This window comes from Falco peregrinus, chromosome 1, assembly GCF_023634155.1.
Source record: "Falco peregrinus isolate bFalPer1 chromosome 1, bFalPer1.pri, whole genome shotgun sequence".
Taxonomy (NCBI): domain Eukaryota; kingdom Metazoa; phylum Chordata; class Aves; order Falconiformes; family Falconidae; genus Falco; species Falco peregrinus.
In genome coordinates, this window is record NC_073721.1 from 100,481,540 (window position 1) to 100,497,274 (window position 15,735).

Genomic DNA, 15,735 nt, shown 5'->3' on the forward strand with positions numbered 1-15,735 from the left:
ATTTTTCCTAGCTCCCTGTTATAGATAAGATCAGGCTTATTGCAAAGCAGATCTATGGGGCAAGTGACATTGAGCTGCTTCCAGAAGCACAGGAGAAAGTCGCCATGTACACTAAGCAAGTAAGTTTTCCACATCACCTGATACCAGTGGTGCTTTTCAGTTAAAATGTTCATATTGAACAGTGATGGTCAAACTATGCGTGAAGGGAATCATCACTCAAATCATGTCCTTGTCCAGACTCATTAGATGCTGCTATGGAAGAGGAGCTGGTATGGGGAGGAAGAAACTGGCTTTGGCTTCTAGTGGAGGAGGCAGGACTCATCTGGCCCACCATCACATCTGTGATGTGTGTGGGGAGAGAAGGACCGGAGGACTGGGATCTTTCTCTGCTGCACTCTCCAGTCCTTCAACGATTTGGGAATTAGGGAGCTACAAGTGGTCATGCTGATGCTAAATATTCTCTGATGGTTTTTTTGTATCTTTCTCCACTGAGTTGTCTGATCCGTTTTTGAGCCCGTGTGGGCTTTTGGCAGTCACAGTTGCGTCAGGATAAGAGTTCCACAGGTGTTAAAATACTTCTGGTGGAAAAAACTTCTACGCTTGTAAGTTTTGCACCTGGCATCTGGTTGTTGAATTCAATGCTTTCTGGTTGTTGTGTTGCTTTTACTCTTCTCTAACATGATACTCTTGTGAATTTACCTGCTTCTGTATTAATGAAGGTCTGTAAACGGCTTTGAAGTGTGAGAACTAGCCATTCTTTGTTTACAGTGTGCTTGAGTAATTTTGCTTTTGCAGTCCATTTACTACTGGCATGTATTGTTTCTCACTTTCATTTTTCTTGTATATTCCTTTACAAGTCTATCAAAATACTGTAGGCATGAAGCTGCCACTTACTCATAACCTGCAATTATATTGATCAAACATTTCTAATCAACTGACCTCAGCTGAACAAGAACTTTAGTTCCGAGCTGTTTAATGTTTTGGGAAGAGAGTTGAGAAAGTAAGTTAGCTGTCAGGGTTGTATATCTAACGCTTCCATACTATTAATTTTTGCCTCAGTTGGATGTGCTGGGGGCCATGGTGGTTTGTTCTTTAATACTTAGCAGGGGGGCAGGGAGAGAGTTTGAGAGAGGAGGAATGGAGATGAAGAAATATCAATGAATCTGGCAGGCTGTGGATGAAGGTGAGGAGTAAAACGTTCTGATAAAATGTCTGATGTCTGTAGTGGATGGCAGAACAGAGCAATTACCTTTGCGTAAAAGGAGGGGTTACTGTTTTTTCACTTATTTCTCTCCTCTTTCTCTCTTTTCATTGCTTTTCCCAGGGATTTGGAAACCTGCCAATCTGCATGGCTAAAACTCACTTGTCGTTGTCTCATGACCCTGAACAAAAAGGAGCACCTACAGGTTTTATTCTGCCAATCCGAGACATTCGGGCCAGTGTTGGTGCTGGATTCCTGTATCCACTAGTAGGAACGGTATGTGATTGAGTGAAACCCTCAGCTGTGGGCTGAGGAAAAAAACAAAAACAAAACGTGCATTCCAGTAAACAGTTACTTTTAAGTGTCTTAAATTAGGAGAGTCCTTGTCGTTTACAGTTGATGTTTTAACGGTCCGCTGTACTAGATACCCTTAATAGCTGTTTTTTCCAGAGGCAGGAGGGTAGCTACAATAGACAATCCGACCATTTGAATATTTACCAAGCCCCCGTACTCCTCAGGTCCCACATCTCTGGCTTCCTGGATTTTGAGGAAAGGGTGAGCTCTGTAACTAACAAATTCTGGGAACTGCAGCCTCGTAGAGGGAAAGAGAGAAATCCTTGGCCCACCTAACCGCTGTTGTGACTTGGATTCCTGATGAAAATACTTTGCAGTATTGCAGGTGAATTCTGTGTACACCTGCAGGTCAGGGTAGAACAAGACAACTCCTGCACAGCTTACAAAACAACTGTTGATGATATACCTCCAAAGAGAAGCTGACCTGTTCCGTTAGTCGTCTGTCGGTCTCCCCTCCCTTTTGGTTCTCAAGAGTTTTGCTGACCATCTGTTTGCTGTTCAGCTTGCCTAAGTTCCGACAATTCATTTCACTGTGCCCTTGAGTTTTTAGTTTCTGTTCTTTGACATGATTGGCATAATGTTAGCTGAGAGGAGAGAGAGCAGCTACAATGGAAACAGGATCCTGGAACAGTGTTAATATGTATTGCCTGGCAGAAAGAGAAGCTACCTGAAAAAAAAATGTTCAGGTTTGCATCCAGAGAAAGAATGTTAGGATGAAAGCATCCACTGGAAATCTTATCTCTTCTGGACAAATGTTAAGTAACTTGTTAGAATATAGAGGATGGAGCAGTTGGAGCAAGCAGCTCTGTCTTATTTTTTGGGCCTGAACCTTTTTATGAAGTCTTTATGGCAACATGTTTATTTTAATAAGCTTTCAAAAGCACTAAGGGTGCATGGCTTAATGATGAAACTTGCTGATTTAAGTGTTGAATCCCTTCTTCAAAATGCCGGCTGGAGCCAAATAGAGGATATCTTTTTCTTTTAATTCTTAAAAAAACCCAAAACTAAACAGGCAAACAAACAAAAAGTAGGTAAGGGTTTCCAGATTAGCCAACATAAATAAAATAACCGCATACTGATTAATGTCTGGGTCATCCATCTTTTTATAAAGAGTAATGTGTGTTTTGGGATAAAATGAAAGATGGCATGCTTGTTCCTGTTATTAATGGCATTTTTTTGCAAGCCAAGATTTAAGCCAAACAATTACTTCTTATATATATATATTTTTTCCAAGTTCTGGAGAAGGAAAGGGTACACAGCATTGATGAGCTACACAAGAGAGAAAGATGTTTTCAGACATTAAAACTAACATCTTGGCTCTTCTTCCAACGTCTTCTGTTTCTATGAAGTTGGACTCTTTCCTTTCTGCTCCCTTCCCACGTTCCTAATGTTTTCTTGGACATGTAGTAATTCATGGTGTTAATTCTGCCCGAATTAACAGTAAGTCTTCCAGTTAAGGACATGAAGATCAGTCTCCTGTGGTGCCTACAAAGCCAGGGAAGAGAAACAATCCAGGGCATTTTGAATCTGATCACTATTTTAAACCCATTCAGCAGGAGGTGTGTTAGCCTCAGAATAAATTTTTGGCAGCAGCCATTGAACTGAGAGCTGAAAATGCAGCAAATGTATAGCTCTATGCAGAAGCTTTTATGAGAAATTTGAGGTGAAATTAATCAGCAGTGCATGTGTATTCTTTTTATCTGAAGTTAATCACAAAGATATATCACCTTTTTTTTTTTTCTCAGCTTCTCAGTTTTGGGGTTTTCCCTTTCTGGCTCAAAGTTGAAGCTGTTGTACAAAATACTTTGAGGTTTTAAAGGAATTATAATTTCAAAGATTATCTAGATTTAACGTGAAAGTGAAATTAATTGTTGGAGTCAGATTGGTGGGGTTTCTTTTCTGGAATTGCTGATGAATTGAAAACAAGTTAGTTATTCAGCTCTTGGTTTTGGTGTGGGTTTTTTTTTCCCTAAATGGCACTTTATTTTTTTTTTTTCTTTTTGGTGGAAGTTCCACAAGTGCAATAAATAATACATGCTTGGTTGTTACTGATTTTATTTGAAAACTTGCAAGGGGATTGAGAGATCCATGTGGTCTTATTTTTTCATGTAAGTAAATAGCGTGAATTACCCTGTTCTTTTTCAGCACATGCGGTATGGAAGGGGAGGAGGATAATGGAGGAAAAGTTCCATTTCTTAAGCTCTGAAAATAACTGGGGCATTAAGCATTGTAGGCACTTGTACAGAAAATTAGTAGCCTGGATGGAAATTATCCTGTACTGCCTAGAAATTCAGGGTTTAAGCAGACTGCCTTTAAGATAAGTAATAGGTAGCAGAGTAGCCACTGTGGGCTGCCCTATGGATAGGAAAGGAGGAAAACTGACCATTCCTTTCAAAATAGAAAGTGCAAGAAATAGTAAAGTCAGGCCCATCTTCAGCAATGTGGCATCTCCTGCTCTACTGAATGTTACTGTCTCAGCTCCTGCTGTGGCCCTCTGAATCGAGTCTGTAGGTGGAGATCTGCAAAGCTGTATGATTCTTCAGGGATATGTACATAAATAAATTGGAATTTTTTTGCTCTGCATGACTGGAGGCTGGCAGCGACTATGGTGAGAGCAGGGAAAACCCCTCCAGGCACTTTGAATCTCTTAATACCTTGGCTCTTGAGGGCAAAATATTTATACACCTAAACACAAAGACAAGGAACAGGGGTCTTCTCTGTAGCCCTCCGTTCTCTGTCTGGGAAAGCAGCAGCTCTTGACAAAAAGCTAGTGCTGTCCTAGAATTCATTAAAAAGAGTAGACTTGAAATGTTTTTTACCTCCGCTTAAGCCATGCAAGACCTGCAGTGGCACAGTACATATGGGACTGGCGTTAGCGCTTGTAAACGGCTTAGGAAAATGGGATGGGACTCCAAAAGCTCCCTGAACAGTTTTGAGAACTGCAGAAGACACCTAGCCAATACAACTTTGCCTTCTTGCTGCTTAGCTTATAATCAAATGGAAGACTGGGCGGTAATTTGATTAGCGTGCAAAATACTTGCTCCAGGAGAAAATACCAGGTTGCCAAAGAGATCTTTAATCTAATGGAGACAGGCATAACAATACTGGTGGTGAAAGCTGAGGCCAGATGATGCAGATGGAAAACAAGACCTTGAATTATTTTATTAAAGGGGTCAGTGACCACTGGCACAAACTACCAAGTGCAGCCACAAGTTGCCCACCTTTGTAGAACATCCACGTTTAGCCTACATGTGCTGCTGGGCTAAATGCTGAGTTAGGGAAGGGGAAATCCTGTCAGCTGCATTAGTGAATCGGGCCAAGTGTAGTCCCTGCTGGCCTTGCGTTCTATGGCTCTGAAACTGGGTACTCAGCAGTGGGACAACTGGAGAGGACTGGGCTGAGGCAGGCATGGTGCTGGCAGCTGTTTTGCTAGCTTCAGTTCTGCCACTGCCTTCTGACTTGGATGCTTCAGAAATGTTCTAGTCTGGAGAACTGACCTCTCCATCTCTATTTGAGCTTTAGCCCAGTTAAAACCAAAAAACCAAAACCAAACCAAACACAAAACCCACCCACCTACCCAATTTAAACTCTCTTCTCAACAATAATTATTCCTAAGCATTTAACACTTCTAGACTCAAAGAATTCTAATCAACTGAAACTTTACAGTCAGCAAAGTTGTATTAAAACATATATCCTCATTTTAATAACCAGGGAACTGTCACAAGTAGTTGTCTCACCACAGCAAGGTCCATGAACTCTCCTCTAACAATTAACTGGTCAGCTGGATATCTAAGTAGTTTGCCAAATCTTGGGCTCAGTCACTGGCAGAGGCAGAAGCCAAACTAAAGCCTCATCCAAAAAAACAAAAAAAAAAATACAAAAACCAAAACCCACAGATCTGTCTACTGAGCCAGGAGTTGCTGATTCTCCTGGTGTGCTTCAAAATGGTACGTGACCATCATCAACTAGTATCTATGTGTACAAGCAGCTGCATGAGCTGTTGCCATTGTAGTCTTCAGCAGTGAATCAGTATTAGATCTTCCGCATGAAACTGCGCTGCTTCCATCTTAACATTTTATCTGTTGTTGTGCAGATGAGCACTATGCCAGGACTTCCTACAAGACCCTGTTTCTATGATATAGACTTGGACACAGCGTCAGGAGAAGTAAAGGGGCTCTTCTGAAAGGAGTGGTTAACCAAAGGTAGGTGCTGCCTTGAAGGCTTCAATATTTGGGCTTTATTTCTCATCTTGAGATAATGGAGTTAAGCCAACCTCGTGCCATATGTTTCCAAATGGCATTTGATTATAATTCTAAAAGTTGCCTGCAGTACTACAAAATAGTAATGAAATATTTTTATTTTTTTAGCTCCCAGAAGAACACCTGATGAGTCATGCAAATGGAACTATGCCCTGATTTTTTTTTTTTTTTTTTTTAAGTAAAAACAAGATATGACTGAGAATATAGTGCAAGAACTGACTGGAAGGAGGCATGCTAAAGCATCAACCACTTACTCTGTAATGATTTTTAAACTGCTGCGTCCCAAGCAGCACTTGACACATAAAGCACGCTTCCTCTACAAACATCTGGCATCATAGTTGTAGCTGGAGTATCGAAGCTTGGGTTTAGTGACCTCTTTTGATTCAGTGACATGATTTTAATAGTTAAAAACCCTAAAGCTGGAGCTCTCTGAAACCATTTTGGGACATAACTGTCTTAACCATAGGGTTTTTGTAGCATATATCATCTTTGAAAATCTTGTATACTGGATATTCCTGTTTGCCATACTGAATTCTGTATTCCATTTCTCACAGTGTGGGAGAAACAGCTGGGCTCTGAAACTCCACCAGTGTCATTTAAAAGAGGGAGCAAAGAGGAATTCCCCTTGCTTCGCATCTCTCGCCAGGAGTGCTTACCCTGGCTTCTGCTGTGAATTATGCCTGCAGACACCTGAGCCACATCAAATTTCCTTTCTAGAAAGCCCAGCTGTGACTATAGAAATCAAACCTCTGGATATCAGATCTGTAGGGACTGGATCTCTGGCCCATGTCTGTGGCTTCTGCCAGACGTGTCTTTTGAACGATTTTATGCTCAACAATAAGTACACTTACACTGTTGACAAGCCTTGTTTCCTAAGGTACCCTTTTGGTGAACAGAGAACTTGAGTAGTGATCAAGTCACTTGTAGTAGGTTTTGTCAGCAGGCCAGAAATCATTTTGTAACGTAAAAATGTTGTTGCTGCCAAATTTTTAACTAATACAAATAAACTGGTAAATACTTCAGGTGCTTTTTGGGTTGTAATGTACGCACTGAGATTACTGAAGTAGAACTTATTTCTGTGATTAATTGTACACAGCAGCAATCCTTGTATTGACAAGTAGGAGTGATTATTGCAGTAATAAGTTGCCTGCAATGCACCACTGTGTGTGTGCATTTAATCTTGTTTCCTTTCCTAGAGGATGTGTGTCATCTATAGGAAACAAACTACCTGAATTATTCCCTGGATTTGAGATACTTGCAGTTGACGGTAAAAGATCTGAATTAAGACTTGCAAAGCCTATGTGCTTGCATCAGAACTGAATCTAAAAATACTCCAATTTTGGTGAGAACTGGAACATCAGGATGTAGGTGTGCACCAATGTAAGGGCACATCTGTAGTATGCAGATACTCTGTGTGTGTGTGTGTATATATATATGGAGAGAGAGCGAGATCTGTATCTCTCAAGTTATTCAGGAGGGGAGAATAATTATATAGAAATTACCTGGTTGTCACAGAAGCAGACGGAACAGCTTAAATCATCATAAGAACATTTGAGATATATCCACAACCTTCTAAAATTTTCTTTTTGATGGTATTCAGCTGAGGATTTCTTGGCAGCTAGGTTTGCCAGAGCGCACCCAGGCCACTTTTGGGGGGTCAGAAGGGGTGTTCCCCACATGCTGCCCTGGACCCCACACCTGGCTGAGTGCCTCTTCACCTGCAGCACCTCGGTCAAGCCTTCCCTTCAAGCAAGTTGCCAGAGCTGATGCTGCCAAATCTGCTGTCAGTTCCTGCATTTAATCTCTCCTGCTATACTGCTTTCCTCTGCGTGCTCTGTGTTCCACCTTCATTTTATGCTTACGAAAGATGGGATAAGTGCAAATTTATGCTAAGATTAGCCTCCTTTTCGTTTAGCATGAGATCATAGGCATGTGCTTGAGAGAGATGGTTCAAGAGGTTGCTGGTCCAGCTCCTGCAGTGAGGCAAAGAGTGGCTCAGGCATGAAACTCTGTAAGGATTTGCTATGCATGGCAGAACTGATAGCAACAAAGTGTGGAGGCCAAAAAATAGCCCCAAGCCTCTCTAGAGGTTAGTGGGGAATGGTTTTCTAACCTGTGCTTTCAGCCTGCTGGGATGTGAGCTCTCCAGTGTCCCTGCTGTATGTCTTGCAGGACCGATGCACAAATAGGTTGTTTTTTCTTAACTCTCCTTTGCAATTAAGTATGCAAGCTAGTTCTCATGCAATCAAATGGGACACAAAGGACACTTAATTTCTTCTAACTGAATATTGGAAGGTTATCTTCTCTTCCTGTTGCCTAGAGAAAAAACTAATTATGTACAAATTTGTTCTCTGTGGGCTATTTGTGGGCCCAGAATCCTTAGATGGTTTTATGGGCATCCGTTCCCCCAGCTGTGCTGTGATGAGAGTCCTACATCACATCCTGTAAGAAATAAGATTTTTAGTTTTGAAGGGTGTTTTTTGGTGGACTAACAATAGGGACAAAAGAAAAAGGAGAAAGTGTTGTTTGTCTGTCTTGCTGCATGTCACCAGCTCTTTGGTGCTGGTCCCAGAAAGAAGACCAGAGCATACAGCTTAGCCAGGATCTTCTTTCAAGCTTATCCCTCTGACCAGATGCTCTGCTCGCTGCAGCCCCGGTTTGTTTCCCGTGCACCATAGCCTGCGGTGCTGCCGTCTTCCCCTGGAGCGGCAGGAATAATTGAATTCCATGCGAGGTGATTGAGGCGAGCCTGCCTCTGTCTCGACACCCCCAAGGCCAAGGCAGCGCGCATAGCCCACCTGGCTCCTGCTGCTGGCTTTCCTGCCTCCGACTGGCTTTCATGCAGAAGCGGGTTGTAATTAGGACCCACCGGCCACCCTCGGGGGAGATGCCATTTCCAAATGAAGATGCAAACGCATCTCACAGGGGAGCTTTGGAGAAGGCAATTCCTTCTTGCTGGATCCACGTTTCTGCCCCACTGGCTAACGTTTCAGGCCGGTGAACCTGCTCTGTACCTTTTTTTTTTTCTACAAAGAAGCCAAGGTGGGGTAGCACCTGTATTTTTCTAAGGCTGGCCTACACTCAGACCACCGGCAGGTTCAGTGTACTGCTTTACCCAGCTTCCTCTGTGCCAGCCTGCTGTGAAGCAGTTTGTGTTCTTAAAACCTTTGTGGGCATCAGTTGCTCCTGGTGGGGGTGAGTGGGGACAGTCGGGCACCTCGAGCTACGCTTGGGAGTCCTTTTTCCAGAGGTCTGCCCCTCAGTCCTGACAGTTGGAGATGCAGGGGTTTTTTAAAGTCTGATCTCAGCTGCTTTGATGAAAAAAGGCATGCATGGAAGAGAACCAAGAGGCACTTTCTCCGGTGTTTTGGGCAAGGCAAGGATTAGTTTAAACCTAAACTAATTTAAGTTAGTTGTCCTTGCCCAGCACCTCAGAAGGTGTAGCTCCTGCAGCAAGCCAGGCAGCGTTTGCTTAAAGCTGCAAGGGCTTCAGGTGGGACACAAAAACAAACCACAACGAATTCCAGGTGTGGAAAGGGAGACCCCCCCCTTCCTTCCTACCCAGCCAGGCAAAGGCCGGAGCTGCCAGTGGCCCCTTCCCGCGGGACCCTGCCTGCTCTCGGCGCATCCCGCTGGCCCCGGGCCCCCACCGGCCCCGGGCCCCCACCGGCCCCGGACCCCGGAAAGGCCTTCGCGGTTTGCGTGTCTGCCGCTACCGTGCGCGACCTGGGAGGGGAAGGAGGGTCCCTGTGCGGGGGGTCCCGGCCGCCAAGGGGGGATGCTGCGCTGCGGGGGGGGGATGCCAACCCCCCGGGCAGGGAGAGAGGCGGCCCGGCAGCGGGGTGCTGCCCCGCAAGGAGGGGGTGCCGTCCCGCCGGCGGGGCTGGGCCGGGGTCCCGGGCCCCCCTCCGCAGCCTGCGAGCAGGCGGCCGTAAAGCGGACCGGGGCCGGGGGGCGGGCCGGGGGCTGGCGGCGGCAGCGGGCCGCCTCGGCGGGGGGCGGGGGGCTGCCGGCAGCGCCCTCCCCGCCGGCCCGGGGGGCGCGGCTGCGGCGGAGGCGGTGGCGGCGCAGCGGTGCGGAGCGGTGCGGAGCGGGGCCGCAGGTGAGGAGGGGGGGGCGCCGGCGCGGGGGGGGCGGCAGGCGGGGGGTCCCGGCTCGGCCCCTGCAGCCGCGGTGGCCGCCCGAGGAGCCCCCCCATCGCCTCGGAGGGGTTCGGCTTGCGGGGGTCCCCCTTGCCCGGGGCAGGGGGGGGCGGCGGGGTGGGGAGCGGCGGCGCCAGGCGGCCCCCAGGACCCCCCAGGACCCTCTCCAGGTCGCCCCCCAGGACGCCCCGGGCTGCGGTGGCGCCGGACTCCGGGCTGCTGCGCTCGGGGTAGGGCAGCTGCGGGCTTCGCTCCCGCACACGCGCCTCAGCCAGCCTTGCTCGTTTACTCCTTAAAAAATTAAAAATAAATTAAGAAATGCAATCAGCCCGGCGGGGGAGCGCGCCCCGCCAGAGCCCCCCTTTTAATGGTCTCACTGCTGAAGGGCAGAGCAGGGACGGCTGTGCCAGGAACTGCCTGGAGTCCCTCAGCCGGTCCCCCAGAAGTTGGGCTGTTTGCAGGAGCACGTTTTTGCGTCTTTATATCCAAAAACGTTCTGAGGATGTTTTCAGGCAGCGCTTTTTTTTTATTATTTATTTTATTTTTTTCTTCTTTCGGTAAAGGGTGACATGTATCTTACAGTCTCATCTATCTGGTGAAGACATGCGGTGTTAATTGAGGTTGCCATGGAAGGCATGCACGTAGTATAAATAAGCGCCCTTCTTGCCATGTGATTTCGCTTTTGTATTCCACCAGCCTCCTTTTTGTATTCTGTGTTTTTGCATATTGTCATATGGTGCATTAAAGATAAAAATATCTGCTGTCTCAGGGTGTAATTTCCCTAGCTGGAACTATGAGTGCATATGGAGCGGTGGGGGAAAGATTTAGCTAACCGTAGGAGAAGGAAATATATGCGTGTGCATGCATAATACATATTTGCCATAATATGGGCAGTTAAAAAAAAAACACCCAACAGTCCCCTTTTACCACACAAAACAGCGAAATATTATTTTCTGTCGTGGAACATCGCTGGGTTGACATCTTGGTGGCCCTATTTTCCCTTTGCATATTGATGTTAATTAGTGGAAAAAACTGCTATAACACATCCAGGGGCAGAACTGCTTTTCCAGTCCTGGTCCGCCTCTCAAAATTTAATATTTTTTTAAAAAAAGAATCAATACTTTTTTTTTTAATTGCTCTACAGGTCTTACCATTTTTGTTGTGTTACAGATAAAAGATGGAAGCATTGGCCATGCTTCGCAGCAAACCTCATATAACCTGCAAGGGGAACTGAAGCAGAAAGCCAAGCCGAGACAAAGCAGCATCTGACCTTGTCACTGGGGGGCAGAAAACAGCCACTGGCTGCCGCTGGTTTTACTGGTGCTCCCGTCAAGCTCCCTCTGCAGTGTGGAATTGCAGATAGCTCAAAAAGTGCAAGTTCTTTCCAGGTCCTTGGGGTGAATAAAAATTGTTAACTCTTGCCTTGATTTGTCATCCTTTGGGGGAAAAAGAAAAGTAATGTCAGACTGGCAATTAAATAGTCGTGCTGTTAGACCGAGCACAGCTTGAAGTGGGTGGTCCTGGAGGTGAGAGTGACTCTGGCCAGCAAAGCCAAGGAGAAGCCTGTTCAACGTCACGTCTACCCGAAATTCCTTGGAGAGGTGATGAAGTGAGTAATAAGGCAAAGTGGGAGTTACAAAGCAGATGCGGTAGCTTCAGCAGAACTTCTCTCCACTACCATATCCGCTCGTGAAAAAGCAACTGATGTTATTTTGAAAACAATTTGAGTAAAAAAAATCCGCTTTGAGCATCTTTGCAGTTCTTGTGTCTGATGCGTTCATCAAGAAAACTGGTATTATAATGCAAATGAAGGAAAAGAGTGAGTATGGTGAAGGCAGCTAAGGAAATTCAAATGGAGAACCCAAGAGAGGCAGAGACTCACAGCACAGGGGCAACGTGCTCCCCGTCAGAGGAACGGGCAGAAAAACCCTCCATGCTCTGTTTTAAGAAGCGGAAGAAGTCCTGTAAGAAGGGGCTGGCCTTGAAGGATGTGTGTGAAGGAGCCTCAGAGGAGAAAAGCCAATGTGTCAGCGCTGACCAAGGGGAGGCAAAAGTTTCTCATCAGTCGCGGTCCTCGAAAGGAGCCTGGGCAGCCATCAAAAGCCTCGCAAGACCTCAGAGGAAGCAGAAATCCTCATCGCGAAAGAAGGTGCCCTCCGATTCCCAAGTGCGGCTGGAGGTGGATGCTGAGGAGGGCTGTGTGCAAGGCTTCCCAAAGAAACGGGCAAGCTCGAGGGTGAAGATGCCCTGTGTACGGTTCTCCAGAGGCAAGAAAAAACCCAGCCCCTCTGAAGCAGTGGAGGAGTCGGAGGGCAGCGTTCAAGCAAATGAAGTGATGGGCATTTCAAAGAAAACTAGTGAAGAACCGGAGGATTTGGCCCCAGCAGACAAGTCTGAATCCTTCAGCCCAATCTCTGCAGAGGAGGACCAGGATACAGCAAAGGAAAGTGCCAACTCTGTTGGAAAAACTGAGCCCTTGACAGAGCCCACACTTGATGCAGAGGAGGAGGACCGGGATACAGCAGAGGAAAGTGCTGACTCTGTTGGAAAAAGTCAGCCCTTGACAGAGCCCACACCTGATGCAGAGGACCAGGATACGGCAAAGGAAAGTGCCGACTCTGTTGGAAAAAGTCAGCCCCTGACAGAGCCCGCACCTGATGCAGAGGAGCATACAGATGCAGAGGAGCATACAGAGTGTACCGCTCAGTCAGAGATAACTGATTCAGAGACAGTTAATGAAACAGCCCAGGAAAAGCTGCAGGAGGAGAGCCGACCCCAGACCACAGCATGTGCAGAAGGCGGGCAGGTTGCTCCCGAACCACCCGTTCCCAAGGATCAACCCAGCAGCACCCCTGAAACCACCGAGCTGCAGGAAATCCCCAGTATCCACAAAGAGCTGCCCGAAGGGGATGGATCAGAAAAAAGCATAATTCTTCCTGAGGAGCGCAAAGCTGAAGAGACTGTGATGGATTTCAGTCAGTCAGCATTTAAAGATGATGCAGGGAGTCTGCAGGGCTGCTCCAGCCATCAGGTGACATTAGAAGCAAATGTGGGCGCCGGCGTCAGCATTGTCATCACCGTCACCGAAGCTGAGGACTCTGACAACACCGACTCCGACCAGGCCTATGAACCGTCCCCAGTTTTGCACCGAAATAAGCAAAAAGGGAATAAAAAATCAAGCAGGAGCTTTGATTTTGGTAAAAAAGAGGGCCCTGAGGCTGGTGGCGACCCCCAGGCAGAGGAGAAAGGTCTGGGTGACCAGGGGCACAGAACTGGGGAGCAGTATGAATTGCTCCTCATAGAAACCGCGTCTTCCCTGGTGAAGGCGGCCATTCAGTCATCCATAGAGCAGCTGGTCAACGAAATGGCCCTGGAACAGAATAAACACAACAGTTTTCTGTGATGGCAGCGATGCCCCCCAAATAAAGAGTACAGGGAGTGATTTAAAGCTCCGCTTGGCCTGGGGTGTGTGTGGAGAGCTCCAAGGGCTCCCGGGGCTGAGGTGTAGTTAATTCTGCATGTCCGTTCAGTTGTGTGTCTATGTGAAACGGATCGTGGGACATGGGGCAGTCCCATATGTACAGCGTGTCCCCTGGGGCTGGAGCTCCGGGCAGTGCCGGTGGTTGCAGCTGCAGAAAAATGAAGGTGTTGCAGTGAGTGTTTTTTCATTTATTGGCATCCTTATGTCAAGGCCACATTTCTGCCGTCATCCATGCTAAGTTTCCCTGCTGTTCATGCTGTAGATCTATATGTGTTGTGCATTTAGGGAAAGGTCCCGAGAGGCAGCAAGCGCCCAACCTGCTGCTGGGCTGGATTCGGGGCACGTCGGATGCGGCTGGGGTTCACTGGAGACAAGGGAGGGTGAAGTGACTGCAGTGTTAACACGAAGATACCGATGCCAGACAGGCTCAGGCCAGTGTTTAATATTGCAAACAGGTACTTGCAAGGTGCCGATGCCAGAAACCATAGTCACCCCTTGCGTTGCATGGAGGTGGATGGTTGCAGTGAGCTGTGTTTGTCATTCGGCCTCTTCCCCCGTCACAAGCAGCCTGTGCATTTCCAGACACGTTAAAGCACAGCATCAGCTGCTCGCCTTGCTGACCCTGGGCTGCCTGAATGCCAAGAAAATGACAGTGCTTCGCTGGCGGGGGGCAGGGGAGCTGTTCTCGCACCATTAAGCTCAATGGGCAAAATTCCCGTCAGCATCAGCGGCGCAGGCTGGGCAGGAGCGCACTGCTGCAGGCAGCCCCTGTCCTTCGTTCTCCTTCCTCCGTGGTGAAGCTGTCCTCGTGGTGAAGCTGTCCTCGGCTGTAGCATATTTTTGATATATGGCATGTGATATAAATAGCAGTGAGCTGCATGCGTGTTAGCAGTCAACTATTGCCTCTGTGTTGACACAGTTTGGGTAGCTGCGATGCGCTGCCAGCCCTGGAATTGATTGGATTTGGTCTGACCGCTGCTGGCATCCCTGGGTGCTGGCAGCGCCTGTCCCGCACAGCTCCCCCCGCGCTGCAAAGCCTGCCTGACTTCAGTGAGCCCGAGCATCCCATGGGAAACGTGCATTACAGCCGGCTGGCTGCCGCCGGGCTCTGGCTGGCTCTGGCACGCCATGTAGCTTGCTCTGAAACACGTTGGGAAATGCCAAAGCAATGTTACCGAAGTCCTCAGGGAAAAAATCTGGATGTGAGGGCCTGGGGACATGGCTGGGAAATGCCTGGATGGGCCAGTCGCTGTCAAAACCCACAAACTGCCCTGCTCCGAGGGGGGTTGCGCCAGCATAGCGTGTGTGCAAGCATCACCTCTACCTACCAGCTCTCCGAGAGAAAGGAGCCTTTTAATAATTTGGGATTGCATCTGCGCAGCTGGGATTTACGTACAGCTGCAGGCAAATCAGCCTGTTCTTCTGAGAAAATTCTCCTACGTATTTCTCAGCCAGTACAGAAATAGCAGCCGCACTCGGCGGTTGCTCACTGACCATAGGCGGTGCACGAGATTTCCCTTCCCAGTGTAGGATTTGGATCCCTGTTAAAATACAAGGGCTGTAAACTTTCCCAGTACCTGGTGTGCAACCACGTTTTAAACTTCAATAAAGCATCTCCATTTTTACAAGAGGACTGTGAGCAGTGAGTGCCACCGCTGGTTTCTCTGCAAGTAAAACTTAAGAAAAATCAGAGGATGTTAAAAAAAAAGCATCGTCCTGTTTTTTGTGAATTGGTTCCATAAGTTCTCAGATACCAATAATTCCGTGTGTACTATTTTAATGGCTTTGTACTTCGTACTACTCCTTCCAGGTATTATGCCATAGCTTCGAAAGGGACTTTTTAAGACTTTTCTATGTACCTTTGGAGCTGCTGCAGCACCCTGAGAAGAGCCATACTGGTGCTGGAGGTTGCTTATGGGATTGCACTGGGCACGGCGGCAGGTCAGCGCTGAGCAATGGGCCACAGCGGCTCTGTGCGGCCCCACGGGTGTCAACTGCGGATGAGGATGTCTGGGCTCTAGTAAAGAAATACAAACTGACCCTGTGGGGCCAGGCTGCCCTGCTCTGCCAGCCCACTAAGCAGTTTTGGGAAGGTTTCATGTATTTCAGTATTGCCTTTTAGGCAAAACACATCTTCAGAAGAGGAGGAGAATGGCAGAAATGCTTTGGTCCAGCCTGGCCCCTGCGACTGTTGCTCTGCATCCAGGGTTGTGTTTGCATCCTTTCTGTGGCTGTTTTTTCCCTCTGTTATAGCTCTACATATAACTGATGATTATTTCATTAAAGTTGAATGTACCT

The 15,735-nt window shown here is 47.3% G+C and overlaps 2 protein-coding genes across 2 annotated transcripts in view; both read left to right on the forward strand.

Moving 5' to 3' along the window:
- Positions 1–6,836, forward strand: part of MTHFD1 (methylenetetrahydrofolate dehydrogenase, cyclohydrolase and formyltetrahydrofolate synthetase 1) — a 42,823-nt gene extending 35,987 nt beyond the window's left edge. Inside the window, exons 25-28 of the mRNA XM_055802703.1 lie at positions 12–119; positions 1,325–1,477; positions 5,649–5,757; positions 5,923–6,836. Coding sequence (XP_055658678.1) covers positions 12–119; positions 1,325–1,477; positions 5,649–5,738 — 351 coding nt within the window. The 3' untranslated portion in view covers positions 5,739–5,757; positions 5,923–6,836. The remainder of the gene's footprint in view (positions 1–11; positions 120–1,324; positions 1,478–5,648; positions 5,758–5,922) is intronic.
- A 2,967-nt stretch (positions 6,837–9,803) lies between these two features.
- Positions 9,804–15,721, forward strand: AKAP5 (A-kinase anchoring protein 5). Its single transcript, XM_055793883.1, has 2 exons — positions 9,804–9,916; positions 11,127–15,721. The coding sequence occupies exon 2, from the start codon at positions 11,782–11,784 to the stop codon at positions 13,357–13,359; it is 1,578 nt and encodes a 525-aa protein (XP_055649858.1). The 5' UTR covers positions 9,804–9,916; positions 11,127–11,781; the 3' UTR covers positions 13,360–15,721.
- Positions 15,722–15,735: the final 14 nt, after the last annotated feature.